Genomic DNA, 20,726 nt, shown 5'->3' with positions numbered 1-20,726 from the left:
CCTGTGCCGCAACAAAAGACCACACTTGCTCCTCCTTCTGTGTTCTCGATGCCAGTTACCAGCAGCAGCCTGGTCCTTCTCACGTCCGTTAAGTAAGCCTTTAGAGTTCTGCTGATTGTGACCCAGAGAGAGTCCCCAAGTCTCAGGGAGGCCTCGGACTAGAGAGCTGTCCCTTGCCACACTTTCCCAAGCCCCCTGTGGATCTGGAACCTGAGGGAAGGTGGTAGCATCACCCCTGCTCTGTGTAAGCAGAACAGTGAGGTGAGGGGCAGGGGCCAGAGAGCAGCCTTCAGCTAAGCCCAGCCCAGTGACCCGGCAGACCACACGCCTTTCTGGACTAGGTTTACACAATATGAAGAGGAAACAGATGTTGAAGTGAGCGCCACATTGCTGGGATGAACATCCAACCAGACACAGTTATGAGAGGAAGGGGGTTTATTTCAGGCTTGCAGATCCAGGGCGGCTCCATCCATGGCAGAAGAAGCCACTGACTTCCATACAGCCAAGCAGAGAGAAACAACGGCAGCGAGCAAACATCAGCAGGCAGCAAACACAAGCCACCAGGGGTCAAACTGCTCTCCACATCCTTTAGGCTGGAATTAGATCTGCTAGCAGCTTTGGTCTGGACCCCGGGATCTGCCCCCAGTGACACGCCCCTTCTAGCAGGAATCTGCCTGCTAGGGAATAAAGTTGCAAGTTTAGCTTTTGTAAAGAAATATTTATTTATTTACACACAGAGAGAGACAGAGAGAAGAGAGACAGACACATAATGGGCATGCCAGGGCCTCTGGCCACTGCATGCGAACTCCAGATGCATGCACCACTTTGTACATCTGGCTTTATGTGGGTGCTGGGGAATTGTATCCGGGTCACATGCAGGCCTTAACCGCTGAACCATCTCTCTAGTCCTGTAAGCTCAGTTTTGAAAGAACACCTGAGTCAATGGGGCCATTCATTCATACATTCACATTCAAACTACCACAACAGAAATACCTTGCCTCCATGTAGCCAGTGAACTAGCAGGAGCTAATTGTTGCCATGTGGCCTCAGATGCTGCTGAAGTGTGACCAACTTGCCTCCTGGCATTCCACACTCTGCATGAGGTCTTCTTCTGGTTCTCATAACAACCAGGAGAGGCTGGCATGACAGGAATGTTTATTTCCATCTTTAAGATTAAAATGAAGACATGGGCTGGAGAGGTGGCTCAGTGGTTAAAGATGCCTTTTTTATTTTACAAAGGCTGATGGCCCAGATTCAATTCCCCATACCTATGGAGAGCCAGGTGCATAAGTTGGGGCATGTGTCTGGAGTCCCTTTGCAGTGGCAGGAGGTTCTGAATGCCAATGCTCACAGTCTGTCTGCCTCTTTCTCTGTATCTCAAATAAATAATTATTTTCCCAATTATTTTAATATTTTATTTATGTGTTTATTTATAGAGAAAGGGTCAGATAGAGAGAGAGAATATGCATGCACCAGGGCCTTCAGCCACTGCAAATGAACTCCAGACACATGCACTACCTTGTGCATTGAGCTTATGTGGGTACTGAGGAATCAAACCTGGATTCTTAGGCTTCGTAGGCAAGCACCTTAACCACTAAACCAACTCTCCAGCTGTTGCAGTCAGGTTCACATTGCAGGTAGCAATCACCCAATCAAGAGCAGGTTGTGGGAAAAGAGGTTTATTTTGGCTTATAGGCTCAAGGGGAATCTCCATGATGGCAGGGGAAAACGATGACATGAGCAGAGGGTGGACATCACCCCCTGGCCCACATAAGGTGGACAATAGCAACAGCAGAGTGTGCCAAATACTGGCATGGGGAAACTAGCTATAATACCCATAAGCCTGCCCCCAACAATACACTTCCTCCAGAAGGTGTTAATTCCCATATCTCCATTAGCTGGGAACCTAGCATTCAGAATACATAAGTTTATGGGGGACACCTGAATCAAACCACCACATTCTGCCCCTGGCCCCCATAAACTGATAACCATATGTGATATAAAATATAGTGCATTCATCCAACTTTAAAAGTCCCCATAGTTTTTATCAATTCCAATGATATTCATACATCCCATAGTTCAAGATCTTTTAACTGAGCCATAATACAAAAAAAAAAAAAAAAAAACTCAAAAAACCCATAATGGCACAGAATTCACACTACAAAAAAAGGCATTGGAAATAGCAAAGAAATACTTAAGCAATACATGATTTAAACAGTGCAGATACCAAACTCTGTAGCTCCAAGTCCAACAACTCTAGCCAGTGACAAGTCTCCAAGTCTGATAACTCTATCCTGCAACAAGTCTCTGGTATTCCAATTCTGCCCCCTCCAGCTAGGCTATTCACAGACCTGGAAAACTTCATTTGTGGCTAGCAGCTTTCCTCAGCAGCCATCTTGTGGTCCTGGCATCTCCACTGCAACCCACGGTTCATTCTCGTGGCCCCATGGAATCTCCATGCAGGCACCCAGCAAACCTGCTTCACACTGCCCATAGCTATTTCCAAAACACAAGACCATGTTGCCAACTCAATGATCCTCTCTTTCCTGCATATCTTATATACCACAATACCAGGTAGGGTGCCAATTTGTTAATCCAAAGGGGGGAATAAAGCAGACTTTGAAGAATAGGACACTCCTTGAGCATTCAGTCCTCTTCAAAAGAGTCTACATTCTTGGGCTGGAGAGATGGCTTGGTGGTTAGGCATTTGCCTATGAAGCTTAAGGACCCCGGTTTGAGGCTCGGCTCGACTACCCAGGACCCACGTTAGCCAGATGCACAAGGGGGCGCACGCGTCTGGAATTTGTTTGCAGAGGCTGGAGGCCCTGGTGCACCCATTCTCTCTCTCTCTCCCTATCTGCCTCTTTCTCTGTCTGTCACTCAAAATAAATAAATAAAAATATATTTTTAAAAAAGAGTCTACATTCTTTCCTGTTGTCCCAGTGCAGGTCAGCTGGCCCATTCCCAAAGGTTGTAATCTCTCAATTGCAGCTGAATGGGCAGCAGTTCACCCAAAGATTTTTTTTTTTTTCTGTGCCATATCCGTCTGCTCACACCAGTTCATTTCTATGCAAAGCAACCCTGCACAACTTCTCAGGACGCGGGCGTAACAGCAAGCTTTTCACACAAACTGCCTCTAGCCCAGTCCGAGCAAAGCTCTTTCTTACCTTCATAAGCCAGACTTCACAGTCCATAGTTCTTACTGTACCCAGGTCTTTCAACTCTGACCAGAATAGTCCATCAAGCTGTACTTACAGACTACAAGGCATCTCTTAGGCCAAGGTTTCAAATTCTCCCACATTACTCTTGAAAATCAGCTCCAGAAGGCCAAAGCCACATAGTCAGGTTTCTAGCAGCAATCCTACTCCTCAGTACCACTTTACTGTTGCAGTCAGGTCTGTGTTGCTGGTAGAAATCACCCAACCAAGAGCAGCTTGTGGTAAAAAGAGCTTTATTTTGGCTTACAGACTCGAGGGGAAGCTCCATGATAGCAGGAGGAAACAATGGCATGAGCAGAGGGTGGACATTACCCCCTGGCCAACATAAGGTGGACAATAGCAACAGGAGAGTGTGCCAAACACTGGCAAGGGGAAACTGGCTATGACACCCATAAACCCGCCTGCAGCAATACTCTGCCTCCAGAAACTGGGAACCTAGCATTCAGAATGTCTACATTTATGGGGGGCACCTGAATCAAACCACCACACCAGCCCATCAAATAAATACTATTTTTTAAAAAAGAAGACTTAGAGAATAGACAGAGACTTTTACTTGAACCCCTCCATAAGCATTCCCTACCAAGGACTATTCCAGGCACTGAAGACATGGGCATGAACAGGGCAGCGTCTGAGCCTTCAGAGTCTCATAAAGGAGGAAAGGTTCACTGCAAACTAGAGCTAGTTTCATGCTCTGACGGTAACGTTGTGACAGAGTCTGTATGTCTCACAAAGCCTAGTCTACTATTCTCTGGGCCTTTGCAGAAAGTCTCTATCCTTAGTTTGAACACAGTCTTGCCATAGTGTGTGCTAAGAGGCAGGTGTGGAGAGGAGTGAGGGGCAGGTGTGCAGTGGGAAGGTGTGCAGTGAAGTGGAGGGACAGGTGTGCAGTGAAGTGCAGGGGCAGGTGTGCAGTGGAATGCAGGGGCGGGTGTGCAGTGAAGTGGAGGGACAGGAGTGCAGTGGAGTGCAGGGGCAGGTGTGCAGTGGAGTGCAGCAGGTTTGCAGTGGAGTGGAGGGGTGGGTGTGCAGTGGAGTGCAGTGACAGGTGTGTGGTGGCAGGTGTGCAGTGGAGTGCAGGGTCAGGTGTGCTGTGGAGTGGAGGAGCAGGTGTGCAGTGGAGTGCAGTGGAGGGTGTGCCATGGAGTGCAGTGGAGGGTGTGCCATGGAGTGCAGTGGCGGGTGTGCCATGGAGTGCAGTGGCAGGTGTGCAGTGGAGTGCAGTGGCAGGTGTGCAGTGGAGTGCAGTGGGGGGTGTGCAGTGGGGGGCGTGCAGTGGAGTGCAGTGGAGGGCATGCCATGGAGTGCAGTGGAAGGTGTGCAGTGGAGTGCAGGGGCGGGTGTGCAGTGGAGTGCAGGGGCAGGTGTGCAGTGGAGTGCAGGGGAGGGTGTGCCATGGGGTGCAGTGGCAGGTGTGCCATGGAGTGCAGTGGCAGGTGTGCAGTGGAGTGCAGTGGAAGGTGTGCAGTGGAGTGCAGTGGGGGGTGTGCAGTGGAGTGCAGGGGCAGGTGTGCAGTAGAGTGCAGGGGAGGGTGTGCAGTGGAGTGCAGTGGTAGGTGTGCTGTGGAGTGCAGTGGCAGGTGTGCAGTGGGGGTTGTGCAGTGGAGTGCAGTGGAGGGTGTGCAGTGGAAGGTGTGAAGTGGAGTGCAGTGGAGGGTGGGCAGTGGAGTGCAGTGGCAGGTGTGCAGTGGAGTGGAGGTGGACACTCAGCTCTGCTTCAGCAAACCTGGCAGGAAGCACAGGAGTTCCCAGAGGATGTCTGAGTGGAGCCTTGAAGACTGAGAACTAACCACCTGATAAGAAGGGCAGACCCTTCCAGTCACAGAGGATGTAAAGGTGTGTGGTGTGTGTGGGGGGGTCACTTGGCTATGGACAGGAGGGCTTGGCAGAGCACCCCAATGGATGCTGCTCTCTAAGAGCCTCCCATGCTACAGTCAATGTTTGGATTACCAGGGCAACATGGAAGGGTTTGAGAGGAGCACTGGCATAAGCACTTAGGGCAGGGAATGAAGAATCACCATAAAACAACATGGGCACGGCCCGGACAAGGTGGCCCGCTAGGAGTTCATCCCAATGGTCTATGTGAGGATGTGTGTGACAGGTGCGGTGAGTGAGAGTGTGAGGACAGGAGGAGGAAATGAGACACACAGAAGTAAACTGTCCCCAGGTCCTCGGTGCCTACCCAGATGTGAGCCATGACAAGAACAGGGAGTTAAGGGCGATTCCCAGGTGTCTGGCTTGAATGATTGGTTGGGTACCACTGACAGAGAGGAGTGTAAAGATGGACAACAGGGCCTCAGTGGGGACATAGAAGAAGAGAGTCCATCAGCATGACCTTAGAAAATGGAGGTGCCTAAGAGTGGTGTCTCCGAAGCCTAGGAAGAGAAGACGTTAGAATGGATGGAGTGGTTGACCTTTTCCAGCAGACTGTTGGCCAGAAAACAGACTGAGGACGCAGGATTTGGCCATCAGGAGGCCAATAGGGGATCCAGAGAAGAGAGTTACAGGGTGTGGTGAGGTATCTACAGGGAAGTCATAGGACACACGCAATGGTTTTGTGAGGCAGGGAGTCAGTTGAGAAGATCTGGGGAAATGTGGAAGCTCAGAGCTGGTAGCCAGGGGTAGGTCTTGAGAAGGGCCAAGGCAGGGGGGAAGAGACACATTTTCTATACAGAAAAAGGTGGGGGCGGGAGAGGCTTGAGTGTCCAGCTTACATTCTAGGAGCAGTCCTGATTTTGACAGCACTGTCTGCTATAAATGACAGAAAACCCAACTCATTTACTGAAAAATTGAAGAGTTTTATTTTTAGGCTTTTTTTGGGGGGGTGTTAAGCTCATTCAGTCTCTGTGGAAGGTGGGAGGGAACGGTACCTCAGGCTATTCCTACCTACCCTGAGGCTCTTAAAATCTTTGTTCCCCTCTTCCACTGTGTTCCCTGAGCCTTGGCAGGCATGATAGAGATCTGATTTAGTGTTGAGTTCTTCAGGAGATTTTTTTAAGAACTTATTTATTTATTTATTTGCAAGCAGAGAGAGATAGAGGGAAGAGAGACAGACTGAGAGAATGGGCACATCAGGGTCTCCAGCTGCTGAAAATATACTCCAGATGCATGAGCCACCTTGTGCATTTGGCTTTACCTGGGTACTACGGAATCAAGCCTGGGTCATTAGGCTTTGCAGGCTAGCACTGTAACCGCTGATCTATCTCTCCATACTTTGAAGAGGTTTTTTTGTTGTTGTTTGTTTGTTTGTTTTTTAGGCAAGCCCAACAGACTGCCTTTTTTATGCAAGAGAGAGAGAGAGAGAGAGAGAACTGATACACCAGGGCCTCAGCCACTGCAATCAACCCCCAGACGTGTGCGCCCCCTTGTGTCCACGTTCAGCCTTGCACACTTGCACTGCTGTGTGTCTGGCTTAGGTGGGACCTGGAGAGTTGAACATGAGTCCTTAGGTTTCGCAGACAAGCACCTTAACTGCTAAGCCATCTCTCCAGCACCCCCCCCCGAGGAGATTTTTAACATGTTTGTATAAGCAATATAAAAATTTACGCTAAGGCTTCTGGAAGATTTTGGTGGTTCAGTGCATGGGGCTCAAGCCTTCTGTTATTCCCTTGCTGCCATCCACAGTGTTAGATTCTCAGATTCCCCGTGGAGATCCTTATTCCCATCCCAACAGCTACAGCCTCCACCTTATGAGTATCCTTGTGAGGTCTTTCTTGGGACAGGGAGCACTTGTCTTTCCCAGGCAACTCAGCGAAAAGTCCAAAGATGAGAACAGATACCTGTTCCTATGACCTTGTGGTGGGACACAGGGATGCTGACTGGCTGGAGACTGGAGTGGAATGGGAATCTTTGAGGAAGGGGTGGAGAGGAGCTCTCTCAGGAAGTGTGCAGTTCCGTGGGTGGGTGGAGGACAGTGTGGATGCTGGGGAGCACCTTGTAAGTGTCTGTTCAGTTCTTTGGGCTCGACCAATGCCATGCAGGTAAGTGAGACGCTGTCTCCAGTCCCAGGGAACTCAGGGGATAGTAGGAGACAATTTGTTGACACTAAGAGTTGGCTCTCAATTCACTGAAAATGTCCCAGAATTCTCTGAGAGTTTGAGGACCTACTCTAGCCTTGGTGGGAAAGAGTGGTATGGGGAAACCAAGGGAAGCCTCCTGGTAGAGGTCACCCAAAGATCTATGGGTGGGTGATGAGAGTCAGGTGAGGCAAGAGATTCAGGCACACTAGAAAGACAGTGGCTTGTGTAAGGAGGGTACAGAATCAACCCAAGTGAGTACAGTCAGGATCTATTGATTCAGAGCTTTTCCATCAAGGGAGCCAGCGAGGAGTGGTCAGACTTTATCACAAAGAAAGGACGTCTTCACGTAGGCATCTTCACGTAGGCGGGAAGCTAGAAGCAGGTCCTAGCTGCAGGGCGTCTTAGGTGATAGACTGAAGTACACACTTGGCTTCCTTGTTTGGTCCTGAGATGGAAGCAGTCCCTCAGATCTGGAAACCAAAGGTCACTGATTGTGCTGCTCAGCTTTTCCATTGCTGTGACAAATGCTAAGAAAATCAACAGGAGGGAAGGAAAAATCTGACTCACAATTCCAGAGGGTTTAGTCCAGAGGGTCTCTTGGTACCCTTGTTTCTGACCTTGGGAAGTAGACCGGCTTGGCGGGGGGCCTGGGGCATGTGGTGGCGCTGAGCTGCTCACCTCTTGGCAAACAGGCCTCTCTCTCAGGGACATTCTCCCTCCAAGCCCAGTTTCCACCACTGTCCAAAAGTCTACTCACCTGTAGTGCACCAAAGGATTACTCTGTTGGGGTTGGGGTTGGTGTTGGGGTCGGTGTTGGGGTCGGGGTTGGGGTTGGTGTTGGTGTTGGGGTCGGTGTTGGTGTTGGGGTTGGGGTCGGTGTTGGTGTTGGGGTTGGGGTTGGGGTTGGTGTTGGTGAGGTTAGAGCCCTTGCTGTCCAATCACCTCTAAATACCACTGCACTGGTGACCAAGCCTTCAACACATGAGCTTCTGAGTTCCATGTGTCATTACAGTGACCAGTCCCTGCCTGTCCTGTACTGGCCACCACAGAGCTCGTGGCTGGGGGTCTGTTGTCATATGTCTCTTAGTAGAGCTAGGGAAAGAAGAAAGGCAGTTCCTAAAACTAAAAGTTATTCAGTTAGCTGGAGGCTGGGACAGGGAAGAGGGTAGTGGGAAAGGGGGGGACAGGAGTATGTTAAAAATTTTAAAAATTGTCAGCTCTCAGCACTGAGTTTCATGCTGAATCCACAGTGGTGGAGGTCTAATGGGTAGGTGTTACAGTCAGGTTCACATTGCTGGCAGAAATCACCCAACCAAGAGCAGGTTGTGAGAAAAGAGGTTTATTTTGGCTTACAGGCTCGAGGGGAAGCTCCATGATAGCAGGGGAAACGATGGCATGATGAGAGGGTGGGCATCACCCTCTGGCCAACATAAGGTGGATAACAGGGACAGGAGAGTGTGCCAAACACTGAAAACTGGCTATAACACCCCTAACCCCACCCCCAACAATACACTGCCTCCAGAAGGTATTAATTCCCAAATCTCCATCAGCTGGGAACCTAGCATTCAGAACACCTAAGTTTATGGGGGACACCTGAATCAAACCACTGTGGGGAAGAGGAGACCATACACCCCGTCAACCCAGAAGCACAGGCCAGCTAGCCATGAAATGTCCTCACTCCTGTGCTCATCTTGGCACCTGTTCATCATTTCCACGCTTATACATTTGGAGTCAGTCTGTGGAAAAGCTTTTTCCCAGCCTCAACAGTGTAGCCAGAGTGGCCTTCACACCCAGATTTCATCATTCTCTCCTGCTTAAACCCGGGATGCTTAGAATAAATGCAGGCTCCCATGAACACCCCCTTAGCCCCCCTTCCTGACAGTGGCTTGTTCCTTTCTTCTCCATGTGCCCGCCCCCCAGCTCAGTTCCAGCTTAGTTTCTCTACATCCTGCAAATTTGAGTACTTGTGTTTCACCCTTTCAGGCGTATGCCTAGGAGTAAAACTGAGTGATCATAAGGCATTTTTTTTTATCTTTCAGAACAATATCAAATTATACATTTCCTTTTATTTTATTCTATTCTATTCTTTTATTTTATTTCATTTATTTGAGAGAAGTAGGGAGAAAGAATGCATGCACCAGGGCCTCTAGCCACTGTAAACAAGCTCCAGATGCATGCTCTACCTTGTGCATCTGGCTTATGTCGGTACTGGGGAATCGAACCTGCATCCTTAGGCTTGGCAGGCAAGTGCCTTAACCACTAAGCAATCACTCCAGCCCATCCTTTTTGTTTTTTTAAATATTTTACTTATTTATTTATTTTGAGAGAGAGAGAGAGAGAAAGAGGCAGACAGAGAATGGGCACACCAGGGCCTCCAGGCACTGCTAACAAACTCCAGATACTTGCGCCACCTTATGCATCTGGCTTTATGTGGGTCCTGGGGAGTTAAACCAGGGTTCTTTGGTTTTGTAAGCCAGTGCCTTAACTGTGAAGCCATCTCTCCAACCATACATTTCCTTTTTTTTTTTTTTTTTTTTTTTTTTGAGGTAGGGTCTCACTCTAGCCCAGGCTGACCTTGAATTCACTTGATTGTCTAGGGGTGGCCTTGAACTCATCATGATCCTTCTACCTCTGCCTCCCAAGTCCTGGGATTAAAGGCGTGTGCCACCACACCTGGCTCCCTACATTTCCTTTTAAAACAGCAATTTCACTCTGAGACTTACCTGCATATGAGAGGCAAGGAACTTGAAAAGGCTAGTCTAAGAGTATCTTCCTGACTTTGTGCTAACCAGCTGGTTGATTCTAAGTAAGTCACACTGCCCATGGCCATTTCCAAAACACAAGACCGTGTTGCAAATTCAATGACCCTCTTTCCAGCATTTCTTATACTCCACAATACCAGGTAGAGTGTCAATTAGTTAATCCAGGGGGGAATAAAGGAGATTTTGAAGAACAGGACACTCCTTGAACACTCAGACCCCTTCAAAAGAGTCTACATTCTTCCTGTTGCCCCAATGCAAGTCAGCTGGCCTAATCTCAATGGTTGTAATCTCTCAAACAATTTGCAGGTGAGTGGGCAGCAGTTTAGGCCCAAAGATTTCATTTTTTCTGTGCCATATATCTCTCTGCTCACACCAGTTCATTTCTATGCAGTGCAACCCTGAACAGCTTCTCAGGACACGGGCATAACAGCAGACTTTTCACACAACCTGCCTCTAGCCCAGTCCAAGCAGAGCTCTTTCTGACCCTCATAAGACAAACCTCACAGTCCATAATTCTTACTGCATTCAGGTCTTCCAGCTCTGACCAGAATAGTCCATCGAGCTGTACTTACAGCACTGCAAGGCATCTCTTAGGCCAAGGTTTCCAATCCTCCCACATTCCTCTTGAAAATCAGCTCCAAAAGGCCAAAGCCACACAGCAGATGTCTAGCAGCAATCCCACTCCTCGGTACCACTTTACTGTTGCAGTCAGGTTCACATGGCTGGTAGAAATCAACCAACCAAGAGCAGCTTGTGGGGAAAAAAAAAAAAGAGGTTTATTTTGGCTTACAGGTTCGAGGGGGAAGCTCCATGATGGCAGGGGAAAGTGATGAAATGAGCAGAGGGTGGACATCACCCTCAGGTCCACATAAGGTGGACCATAGCAACTGGAGAGTATGCCAAACACTATCAAGGGGGAGCTGGCTATAATACCCATAAGCACGGGAAGTTAGAGATAGGAGGACCCCCAGGGTTTCTTGGCTAGCCTGCTTATCCTAATCTGTGAGCTCCAAGTTCAGTATACCCTGTCTAAAATAACTAAGTGGAGGGCTAGAGAGATGGCTTAGTGATTAAGGTGCTTGTCTACAAAGCCTAAGGACCTAGATTCGATTCCTCAGTACCCACATAAGCCAGATGCACAAGGTGGCACATGCATCTGGAGTTCCTTTGTAGTGGCTAGAGGCCCTGGCACACCGATACTCATTCTCTCTCTCTTTTAAATAAATGAATAAATGCTTTTAAAGATAAAGTGAAGAGGGCTGGAGAGATGGTTCAGTGGTTAAGTACACTACCTGCACAAGCATGAGGGCCTGAGGCTTTCTGTATTCAAATGTCCAGATCCTACGTAAAACAGCTGGGTATGGCCATATGCACCTATAACCCTAGCCCTGCAAGGGAGCAGAGACCCAGGAATCTCTGCAGCTCTTCAAACTCTGGAATTAGTGAAAAAATACTCCAGCTCAGAACAAGATCAGGTAGAAGAGTGATGGAGGACACCTTATGTTCCATTCCAGCTACCCACAGACAAGTGACCCCTGCTGAAGGCGAGCATATGGGGTGCCCCAGGTACACACACACAAACACCACCATACCACACCACATGCACACGTACAAGCAAAAAAATCTTTTTTATGTTTTGGTTTTTCGAGGTAGGGTCTCACTCTAGCCCAGGCTGACCTGGAATTCACTATGGAGTCTCAAGATGGCCTCAAACTCACGGCGATCCTCCTACCTCTGCCTCCTGAGTGCTGGGATTAAAGGCGTGTGTCACCATGCCCAGCTTCAAAAAATTTTTAAAAATAAAAAATAAGGTGAGGAGAAATTGAGGGAGACACATGCACAAGTATACACACACATGCACACACTCATATGCACCCACACACATACGAACACGTACACATGCCCACCATGCACACAGACAAAAAGAGAGAAAGAAATAACATATCTGGTCATGAATGAATCTTGGGTAAGGTAGAGACAGTAGGATTCTTAGGTAGCAATAACTCTGACGTGAACACTGGTGATCAAGGCCAAAATGGCAGCCATGGGAAGGGACGCAGGTAGGTGAAACCCAGTTATATACACAGAGCTGGAGGCTGGTGTTGGGCCCAGCTACTGAAGTGTGAGTCAGAACCCTTCATCCTGGCATAGGGGAGGCAGTTGTCAGTGAACTGCTTCCTGCTCCAGGTCTCTAGGAGCTTCCTGTTCCCTGTCACTCAGGAGCTCTTACCCTGGGCTGTCCTCTGGCCCCTGGGCATGGATGGGAAATGGTGGTGTGTGAAGTTACTAAGGGCTTCAAGTTCCTGCCAGATAAAGCAGGAGCAGAACTGTGTGTCCAGCAGATAGACAACTGTTCAGTGGGAAATCTGAAAGAATTCTGGAGATGGGCCCCCTGCCGTCCCCTTGACTTGGGCCTGTGATGCCAGAAAACCGGAGCAATTGTTAAGTCGGTGTTGCAGAGCCTCAGATAGCCTTACTGTGGTGCCTCAGCTCTAGTTATATCTTGTTTTTAGACAGTCCTATCCTTCCCACTGAGATCAGAGGACATTCCTATGATCTTGTTTCTCTGCCCCTCCCCAAACACAGCCCATTCTAGGCACACTGTGAGCACATGGTCCAGGAGGTTGAGAGGGTGGTGACTGTCTTTGAGCTCAGTGTGTGGTGTCTTGTGGGTGCTGGGCTGTGGGCCAGTGTGTATTTTCCTGACTGCTCTCTGCAGAGTTGTTCTTTCTACAATACTAGGTCTTTCTCTTTTATTTCTTTTTATGTTGTTTATCTTTATTTCTTCAAAACTTGAAAAGCGGAAACTAGATAGGTGACAGTAAGACAGGAAATAATTCCATGGTACAGAATACACTGTGTCACTAGCCATTAAATTAGAAACTGTATTTTTGTGTGTCAATAATGTTGTACCATGTGTAAGGAACAACACAATTCATGTACCTCCCCCTATAGCTCTGGGTTTTAATTGCTGGTGGATTTGTCCTCCTGGGACCAGAGGCAATGTGCTGCCATCCAGCAATATGCAAGAGTTCACCAGGAATTGTGCATCCCCCAGTGTTAATGGTGCTGAGCTTAGAAGCGCCTGTTCTAGGGTGTCCCCTGCTCTATCACCAGGGGGTTCCTTGAGTCCTTTGAGGCTCCGTGGAATTGATTACTAGAGCAAATCATAAATTCAAGAAAAACTGACTTGCTGTTTTCTTTCTTTCCCCAGCTGAGCTCTTTCTGGGAGGCCTACGGAGACCAACACGAGGCAGCCAGACCCCGGGGGCTGGGGAGCAGGGCGCAGGGCCTGGGGCTGAGGATGGCCAGGCAGCAGGCACCGCCCTGGGTCCATGCGGTGGTTCTCCTCCTCTTCCTCCTCAGCCTTGGCGGGGCCATCGAGATTCCGATGGATCGTGAGTCCTGCCTATACGCTTTGCATTTCCTTCTGGTTTGGGGCAGAGGAGTGTAAGGGAGGGAGGCAGGGAGTTAGGGATTGGATAGCAGAGCTGAGATTTTCTTTAAAGAATTGGTGGGGCTCCCGTTGGGAAATCAGAGGCTAAGATGCAGGCTGGCTAAAGGTGAGCTTCCAGGAGCCTGTGAGATGGAACCAGAGGTTACCGAGTTTGGAATGCTGAGGGAACGCTTCCCTTTTCCTCGTTCACCCCCATGAACACGACTTGTACTTAAAAGTGGTCTCCAGGGCCAAGTGTGGGGTGGTGTGCTGCCCTTACCTGTCTGTCTAACCTGAAATATCCAAAGCTGACATGCCCAGACCTTTTGGCCCTTGGGAGAGTTGCAGGAAACCTGGCCAAATGAGCAATCTTACGTTATCATGGAAGAAGCTGGCACAAGTTCCTCCTGTCCCAGCATTCCCACAATAAGATCAAAAAGCAAAATCCAGGCTGGAGAGATGGCTTAGAGGTTAAGGCGCATGCCTGCAAAGCCTAAAGACCCCAGTTCCATTCTCCAGGTCCCACATAATCCAGATGCACATGGTGGCACATGTGTCTGGAGTTCATTTGCAGTGGCTAGAGGCCCTGGTGCACCCATTCTCCCTCCCTCTCTCTCCCTCTCTCTCCTTCTTTCTGTCTCTAATAAATGAATAAATAAGATCTTAAAAGGAAAAAAGCAAAATCCATGTTCTGCTTCTGGGGGTGGGCCCTGTCTGAACCCAACGTTCTGAACTAACAGTTGGGTCTCTACTTGTTCTCTCTGTTGCTACATTTGCTGGTGGCCCACTGACTGCCACCCTTGCTCCTTGAGCCTTGCCATCGTTCTGACAATTCTACCAGACATCTTAGCATCCCAGGGCCAAGGGATGGGCACAACAGGACTATCTCAAGTCCCCTGCTTCAAGGAATATATGGGACCCATGTGATGCCCACACAGACCTGGACTCACTTCAATTAACAGATGATTGGGTAGACCAACACAGTCTCCAAGAAGTGCCCTCCGAGTCACCACTAACAGCTTCCCAGAGGAGTGCGCATCTCTGGTTGGCAGAGGCAAGAGTAACTATGAATTGGTCCTAGATGCAGGCCAGACAAGACCCCTGCTGCCCTGGAGCTGCCTGAGTGTGCGTGCGTGTGCATGTACACATGCAGGGAAGAAGAGAGGAGAGTTGTGAGCAGTGTTCCCATGGTGACCGTCTGGGGCTGGCTCAAGGAGAGTTCCTCATTACCAGCCTCAGGCAGATGACTTAATAAGCAGTGTGATAAGGGCGCAGCCGGGAGAGGAGGGCGCAGAGGAAATGGAGTTACCGAGAAGATGATGAAGGGTCGTTTCTCTTCTGCCACTTCTCCTTACTCGCCTGTCACACCATGTCTAGGGCTGGTAGGGGAGGGTTCTTGAAAGGTGGACCACAAACCGATGGCTTTGGCATCCACACTGAGAATCTGAATTTCTCAGTTTTACCTGGGGAAGCGGGCCGAGAATCCTGATCTCCCCCCAGCACCACTGACTCCCTTCCAGCGTCCCAGAGGAGGCCGGGGAGGACCCTTCCTCCCATGTTGTGTTCACAGAAGCTCAGACCCTTGCTTGCTCAAGTCACACCCTCGTGGTGATGGAGGCGGAAGACAGCCTGGGTCTCTTGACCCTGCCATGACATTTGACATGCTGATGGTCATCCGGCTTCCTCTTAGCCCCCTTGGAACTCACTGGAATTACAGCTGTCCTGAGCCAGGCAGAGAACTCGGAGCTGTGATTCTCCTAGCAAATCCAGAAATGGGTGTCATCCATAGTGCATAGGTTAGGACGTGGGGAAGTGGCAGAGCCAGCATTTGACAGGAGCTCGTCCCTGACAGAGAGGGGTCCCTTGACCATGCTGCTCCAGATGGCCTTGGATGTGTCCGGAATACACCTCTGCATGTCTCTGGTTGCTGCAGACCAGACGAGCCTGCAGAAGCTGAACTCGACGAAGACGCAGCCGTGCAGGAGGAGCTCCTTAGCCAGGGTTCTCCCTGGGCACAGCACCACAGCCCCTCCCCCACAGTCTTGCTGCCTGGGCTTCAAGTGTTCCTAACTTCCCCATCTGCTGGTGAGGAGGGCCTGAGAGTCTCAGGCCAAGGCTGTTCTGTCAGGTATCCTACTCATTCCCAGTGCCTCGAGGGCAGGGGCACCACCTCCGCTCCAAGGTTTGGCAGGGTAGCTCTCTGGAGCAGCGCCCTGGGCTGCTGCACAATCCTCCATTGAAGCGCCCAGCCTCCGACTTCCACTGCGATGCCAGTGAAGTCACATGCACTCCTCTGCCCCTCACCACCTCCCTCCCCTCAGGCTGAAGGACAACAGCATGACCTTTGGAGGAAAAAAAAAAAATCAAGCTAGCTTCGTCAGCCAGAGTGGTTTTGTCAAAAAGTGAGTCTGCTGGAAACTTGTCCATCTCTCCCCCTCCTATAAAGGGAGCTCAGCACTTTTCTCCCATGGACCCATGGAGAAGAGCAGCCAAGTGAGAGAAAGCTCCTCCCCACCTGCATCCAAACAATGCCACAGGATGCCTGTCCTCAGGGGAGGGAGCCAGAGACTGGCTACCAGAGCCCAGGAAGAAAAGAGATACGTGAAGCTCTGCATTCTGGAAAGGCGTCTGCTTGGCCCTGCAAGGCCAGGTTGGAAAAGGCTTTTTCTCCTGCCTGGAAGCCAAAAGAACAAATTCATTCTCCACTTGACATGATCAGACAGCAAGTTCTTTAATAAGAGAGAAGTGCATCTGGGTTCAGGGAGAGGAGGTTGCCGACCTTTTCCCAGAACATACTGTCTCCCACTGCCTTCTCCTGGCAGCTTGTCTTCTGGGGTAGTTCTGTCCCTTGGGAGCATAGTGGAGGCTGAAAATGTCACTGTCCCTTTAGGCAAATAGATTTTCAGGAGACCCCTAGCCAGATAGGCAGTGGGGAGTTAGGGGACAGCAGCCATCCATTTCTAGCTCACCTGAGAACCTCCTCTTATGAAGGTCTTCTCTTTTGCCTTGTTCAAAGTGCCAAGGACAGCAGCCTGCTGAGTCCCACACCAGGCTAACTCACTCCTCTGACCCAGGATGGGTTTGTAAAAAGCTCTTAAGCAGGCACCAGGACAGCAGGAGACCATTCAGGCTGTGCGGCCAACTTTCCACATGATCTTTTTTTAAAAAATATCTTATTTTTATGTATGTATTTGAGAGACGAGAGCGAGAGAGAAAATGGATGCACCAGGGCCTCCAGCCCCACTACAAATGAACTACAGACGCATGCACCACCTTGTATATCTGGCTTACATGGATCCTGGGGAATTGAACCTGGGTCCTTTGGCTTTGCAGGCAAGCACCGTAACAGCTAAGCCATCTCTCCAGCCCCTTCCATGTGCTCTTAACCACATGATGGCCCCTCCTAAGATTCAAGATTCCCTGGAGGTGAAGAAGACCCTGTGGTGGGCTTCCAGCCAGATTGAGGCCAGAGCCCTCAGCTATATGTGAGGATCTAAGAGATCCATTGGCTTAAAATAAAGGGCCCAGCTTGTGATCGAAAGGAGAATGGTCCCTTCTTTCTAGCACCCTAAACCCTGTGCCAACCCTGCTGGCTTTCGGTCTTTCCAGAAGTACCATTCTTGGTCCCTGACAGGAGAAACCTGCAGAGAAGGTCCTGCGGTAGAGAGCACCGTAGAGCATGTGTTCAGAAACCAGACTTGCCTTTCCTCTTGGACTTGCCGTTCCTTTGTGTCCTGCCCAGGTTGGCCTGGGTAGGTGGAGAATAAAATGTCCCTTCAGTACTCCATGGGCCATACCACACTGGGCTCTTGGAACTAACTAACTTACTTCCTTCCTTCCTTCCTTCCTTCCTTCCTTCCTTCCTTCCTTCCTTCCTTTCTTTCTTTCTATGAAAGAGAGAGAGAGAGAGAGAGAGAGAGAGAGAGAGAGAGAGAGAGAGAGAGAGAAGGAAGTGGCATGCCAGGGCCTTAGCCACTGCAAATGAACTCCAGATGTATACGCCACCTTGTGCACATGTGCCACCTGTGTGCATGCGTCACCTTGTGCATCTGGCTTACATGGGTTCTGGGAAGTCAAACCTGGGTCCTTAGGCTTCATAGGCAAGTGCCTTAACCACTAAGCCATCTCTCCAGCCCCTCTTGGAACTTTTCTAAAGGTCATACTATGGGGACTCCTTGGCTGACAGTGTGCCTAGTGGGGTGTTCGTTTTGGCCAGGCCTCAGTTCTCCTTCAAGTGCCCATTCCCTGTGCTTCTGGGACCGCTGTGACTCTTTCAGCACCCCTTGGTCCGAGTTGAACTCTGGCTGTGAAGATTACCCTCTCCGAGCCCCTACATGCCTCCTCTGTGTTTCAGTCCCCTTGGGTAGGGGGGACGTCAGGATCATCACAGCACCACCCCGATGCTGACAGCCTCCCACTCCCCCCAGCAGCCCTTCTCTGAAAAAGTCACCCATGTGTCTGACATCTGACATGAGCAGCCTGACATGAGATTATCCCGTTGCCCCCTGAGGGCATCATGAGGAAAGACTTGGAAAGTCACAGAGGCACATATTCTCTTTTCTGCAGATCCATTTGAACCAAGATTTGTGTCCTACAAAGAGCTCACAGGCTTGCTCTCCAAGGCCTGACTCCCCCTGGAACACAAAGCCCAGCATCAGTCTGCGCTTGGAAATGCGGGCTTTGGGCTGCAGTTCAGCTCAGTGGGAGAATGCTTGCCTGGCATTGGCAAGGCTCTGGGTTCCACCCTCAGCATTGGGAAGTAAGGATGGAAAGAAGGAGTAATAAGGAAGAAAGGGAAAGAGGGAGGAGGAAGAAAGGAAGAAAGAAGGAAAGAAGGGAGGGAAAGACAGAGGAAGGGTTTTCCAGGCCCAGACCAGCTGAACCAGAACCTGCATTTATTTCCACCATGATTCACATGCTTGCTCAAGTGTGAGAAGCAGATCTCAAACACAGGCACACACGCTTGTACAGGAGCACACTTGTATGCGAGCCGGTGCACATTCAGATGATGCTGTGGATGGAGACTGTGTGCCACCCACTTCTTTTTTTTTTTTTTTTTTATGTATTTGAGAGCAACAGACACAGAGAGAAAGACAGATAGAGGGAGAGAGAGAGAATGGGCGCACCAGGGCTTCCAGCCTCTGCAAACGAACTCCAGACGCGTGCGCCCCCTTGTGCATCTGGCTAACGTGGGACCTGGGGAACCAAGCCTCGAACCGTGGTCCTTAGGCTTCACAGGCAAGCGCTTAACCGCTAAGCCATCTCTCCAGCCCGCCACCCACTTCTTTGCCTCCTGTGTGGACAACAGAGCATGGAGCAGAGGGCTCAGCCACATGCCTGGACTCTCATTCAGGATCAGGACTTCTGAGGGTGATCACACTTCTGCTGTGGGAGGGCAGCGGTCATGCCAGTTTTCCAAAGGATATGAAGGAGGAGACAGCGAGGAGAGAACCTGCTTTTGTGTGTGAGAGAAGAGGTGTCACGGGAACAATAAGGCCTTGGGCCTGCTGGGCCCTCAGGGCTTCCCACACTTTGGGCCTTTGCCTTGCAGAAGTGGCTCAAGTCCACTCCTTCCCCTGTACCTCCATCTTGAACTCAGCCTCCCCTGTGTACTATGGACCAAGAAACCCTCTTCCCTCAATGACATCAGGTGCCAGGAAGCATCTTTCAACAGGCATAGTCACTTTGGGACATTTGGACTTCTCTTGTGACATCTCCCTTTGGGTAGACTCTGCTCCTGCACTGTGAGCTTCCAGTCTCCTGAAGAATGCAGTGCCCTTGCTGGGTCTCTTCCCCAACCCTTCCTGGCTCTGCAGCTGGGAGGAGACAGTCCCATGCCAGTGTGATCCCCACTTCCCCCCTGCATGCTGGAGCAAGAGGGCACCTGACAGTTAGTTGGTCTGTTCTGCACGATAACAATGTTCTTTTTTTTTCTCCCCCCATCCCCAATGCTAACCTACTGGAACTAACAGCAAGCATTCAGAGTGAGCGTAAGTCCCTCACGTGCACCTCTGGGAAGTTTGAGGGAGGAAGGAGGGGCTGGGAGAAGCCAGGTGAGAAGGCAGGGCCTGGGATTGGTGGCCTCTCTGCTGTCCCTGCTGGGGCTTCTCAACCCTAAAGCCCTTATCAGCTAACTGGAGGGCAGAGCTTTCCCAGAGAGTCCTATTGCCAACAAGGAGGAGGCATGTGTGCTCAGAAGTTCAGGTGCTCCACGGCTGCTGTGACTCCTCCATCCACTGGTGGCTAGGAAGAACGCTGGGGCTTGCTGCTACACAGGGAAACTCTGGGAACTAAAGCCTCTTTCACTTCACTCTTGCCTTAGCACAGTTTGACCATCTGTTGAGCCTCGGGGCTCAGAACCACCGTGGCTGTAAAACTTCCAGCCGTGGCTGCTTGTGTTTCCGTATTCGTTCAGCACACGTTTATTAACTGGCATGCACTGCGGTGTGCTGGGCCTTGGGATATAAGCCTGAGTAATACAAACCTGGCTTTCCGTTGTGCATAGCTCTTCTGAAAAGGATTCTTACGCTCGGCTTTTGACGCCCACCCCATTCTATAGCCCCACTTAAGATGCTGCATGTCTAGCATAGGGCACTGCTCACGTCGGCTCGCTGCTCCTAAGGCTCTTGATCTTAGCCCTCCTCAGGCCAAGCTCAGGGCAGGTCTCTGTAACTCTGACCCCTGCCCCCGTGTGCCCTGTTGCAGTGACCCAGCCCCCGACTATCACTAAGCAGTCAGTGAAGGACCACATCGTGGACCCCCGTGATAACATCCTGATTGAGTGCGAAGCCAAGGGGAACCCTGCACCCAGGTGAGTGAAGGGAGAGGACCCTGAAAGGCTGCCATTTAAACTTGCCTCTGCGCCTGGTGATGCCCAAAGCGAAAAACAAAACAAAAACAAGTGGCTAAAAATTCAGTTCATTCATAAAAACATACACATCGATAGGAAGCAGAAGGTTAAGTTTCAGTCATTAGAAAATTTACCTGATAAGGAAACTGGGGCTAGAATATATAGATGGTTTGTCTCGGCTCACCATAAGAAGCCCAGACTAGAGGCCTTTAAAAAACTTGTTAATTGACAATTTTCATACACATACATAATGTATTTTGATCATAATCACCTCCCATTACTTTCTTTTGTACCCTCCCAACCCTATTTCTATTGAATCCCTTCTCTTCAACCAGTCTTGCTTCTATTTTTAAAAAATTATTTATTTATTTATTTGAGAGAGAGCAAAAGAGCAGAGAGAGAAAGCATGCCAGGGCCTTTAGCCACTGTAATATATATACGTGT

At 49.9% G+C, this 20,726-nt stretch overlaps 1 protein-coding gene across 8 annotated transcripts in view; it reads left to right on the top strand.

Moving 5' to 3' along the window:
* Positions 1 to 20,726, top strand: part of Nfasc (neurofascin) — a 200,245-nt gene that overhangs the window by 103,882 nt on the left and 75,637 nt on the right. For 7 of the 8 annotated variants that reach the window (XM_004663557.3, XM_045150394.1, XM_045150409.1 and 4 more), the window contains exons 3-5: positions 13,211 to 13,394; positions 19,405 to 19,422; positions 20,138 to 20,243. In XM_004663557.3, coding sequence (XP_004663614.2) covers positions 13,301 to 13,394; positions 19,405 to 19,422; positions 20,138 to 20,243 — 218 coding nt within the window. In that variant the 5' untranslated portion in view covers positions 13,211 to 13,300. The remainder of the gene's footprint in view (positions 1 to 13,210; positions 13,395 to 19,404; positions 19,423 to 20,137; positions 20,244 to 20,726) is intronic. The other variant, XM_045150386.1, reaches the window with a different exon arrangement.

Source organism: Jaculus jaculus, chromosome 1, assembly GCF_020740685.1.
Source record: "Jaculus jaculus isolate mJacJac1 chromosome 1, mJacJac1.mat.Y.cur, whole genome shotgun sequence".
NCBI classification, from domain to species: domain Eukaryota; kingdom Metazoa; phylum Chordata; class Mammalia; order Rodentia; family Dipodidae; genus Jaculus; species Jaculus jaculus.
This window is presented reverse-complemented; position numbering and strand designations above follow the sequence as displayed.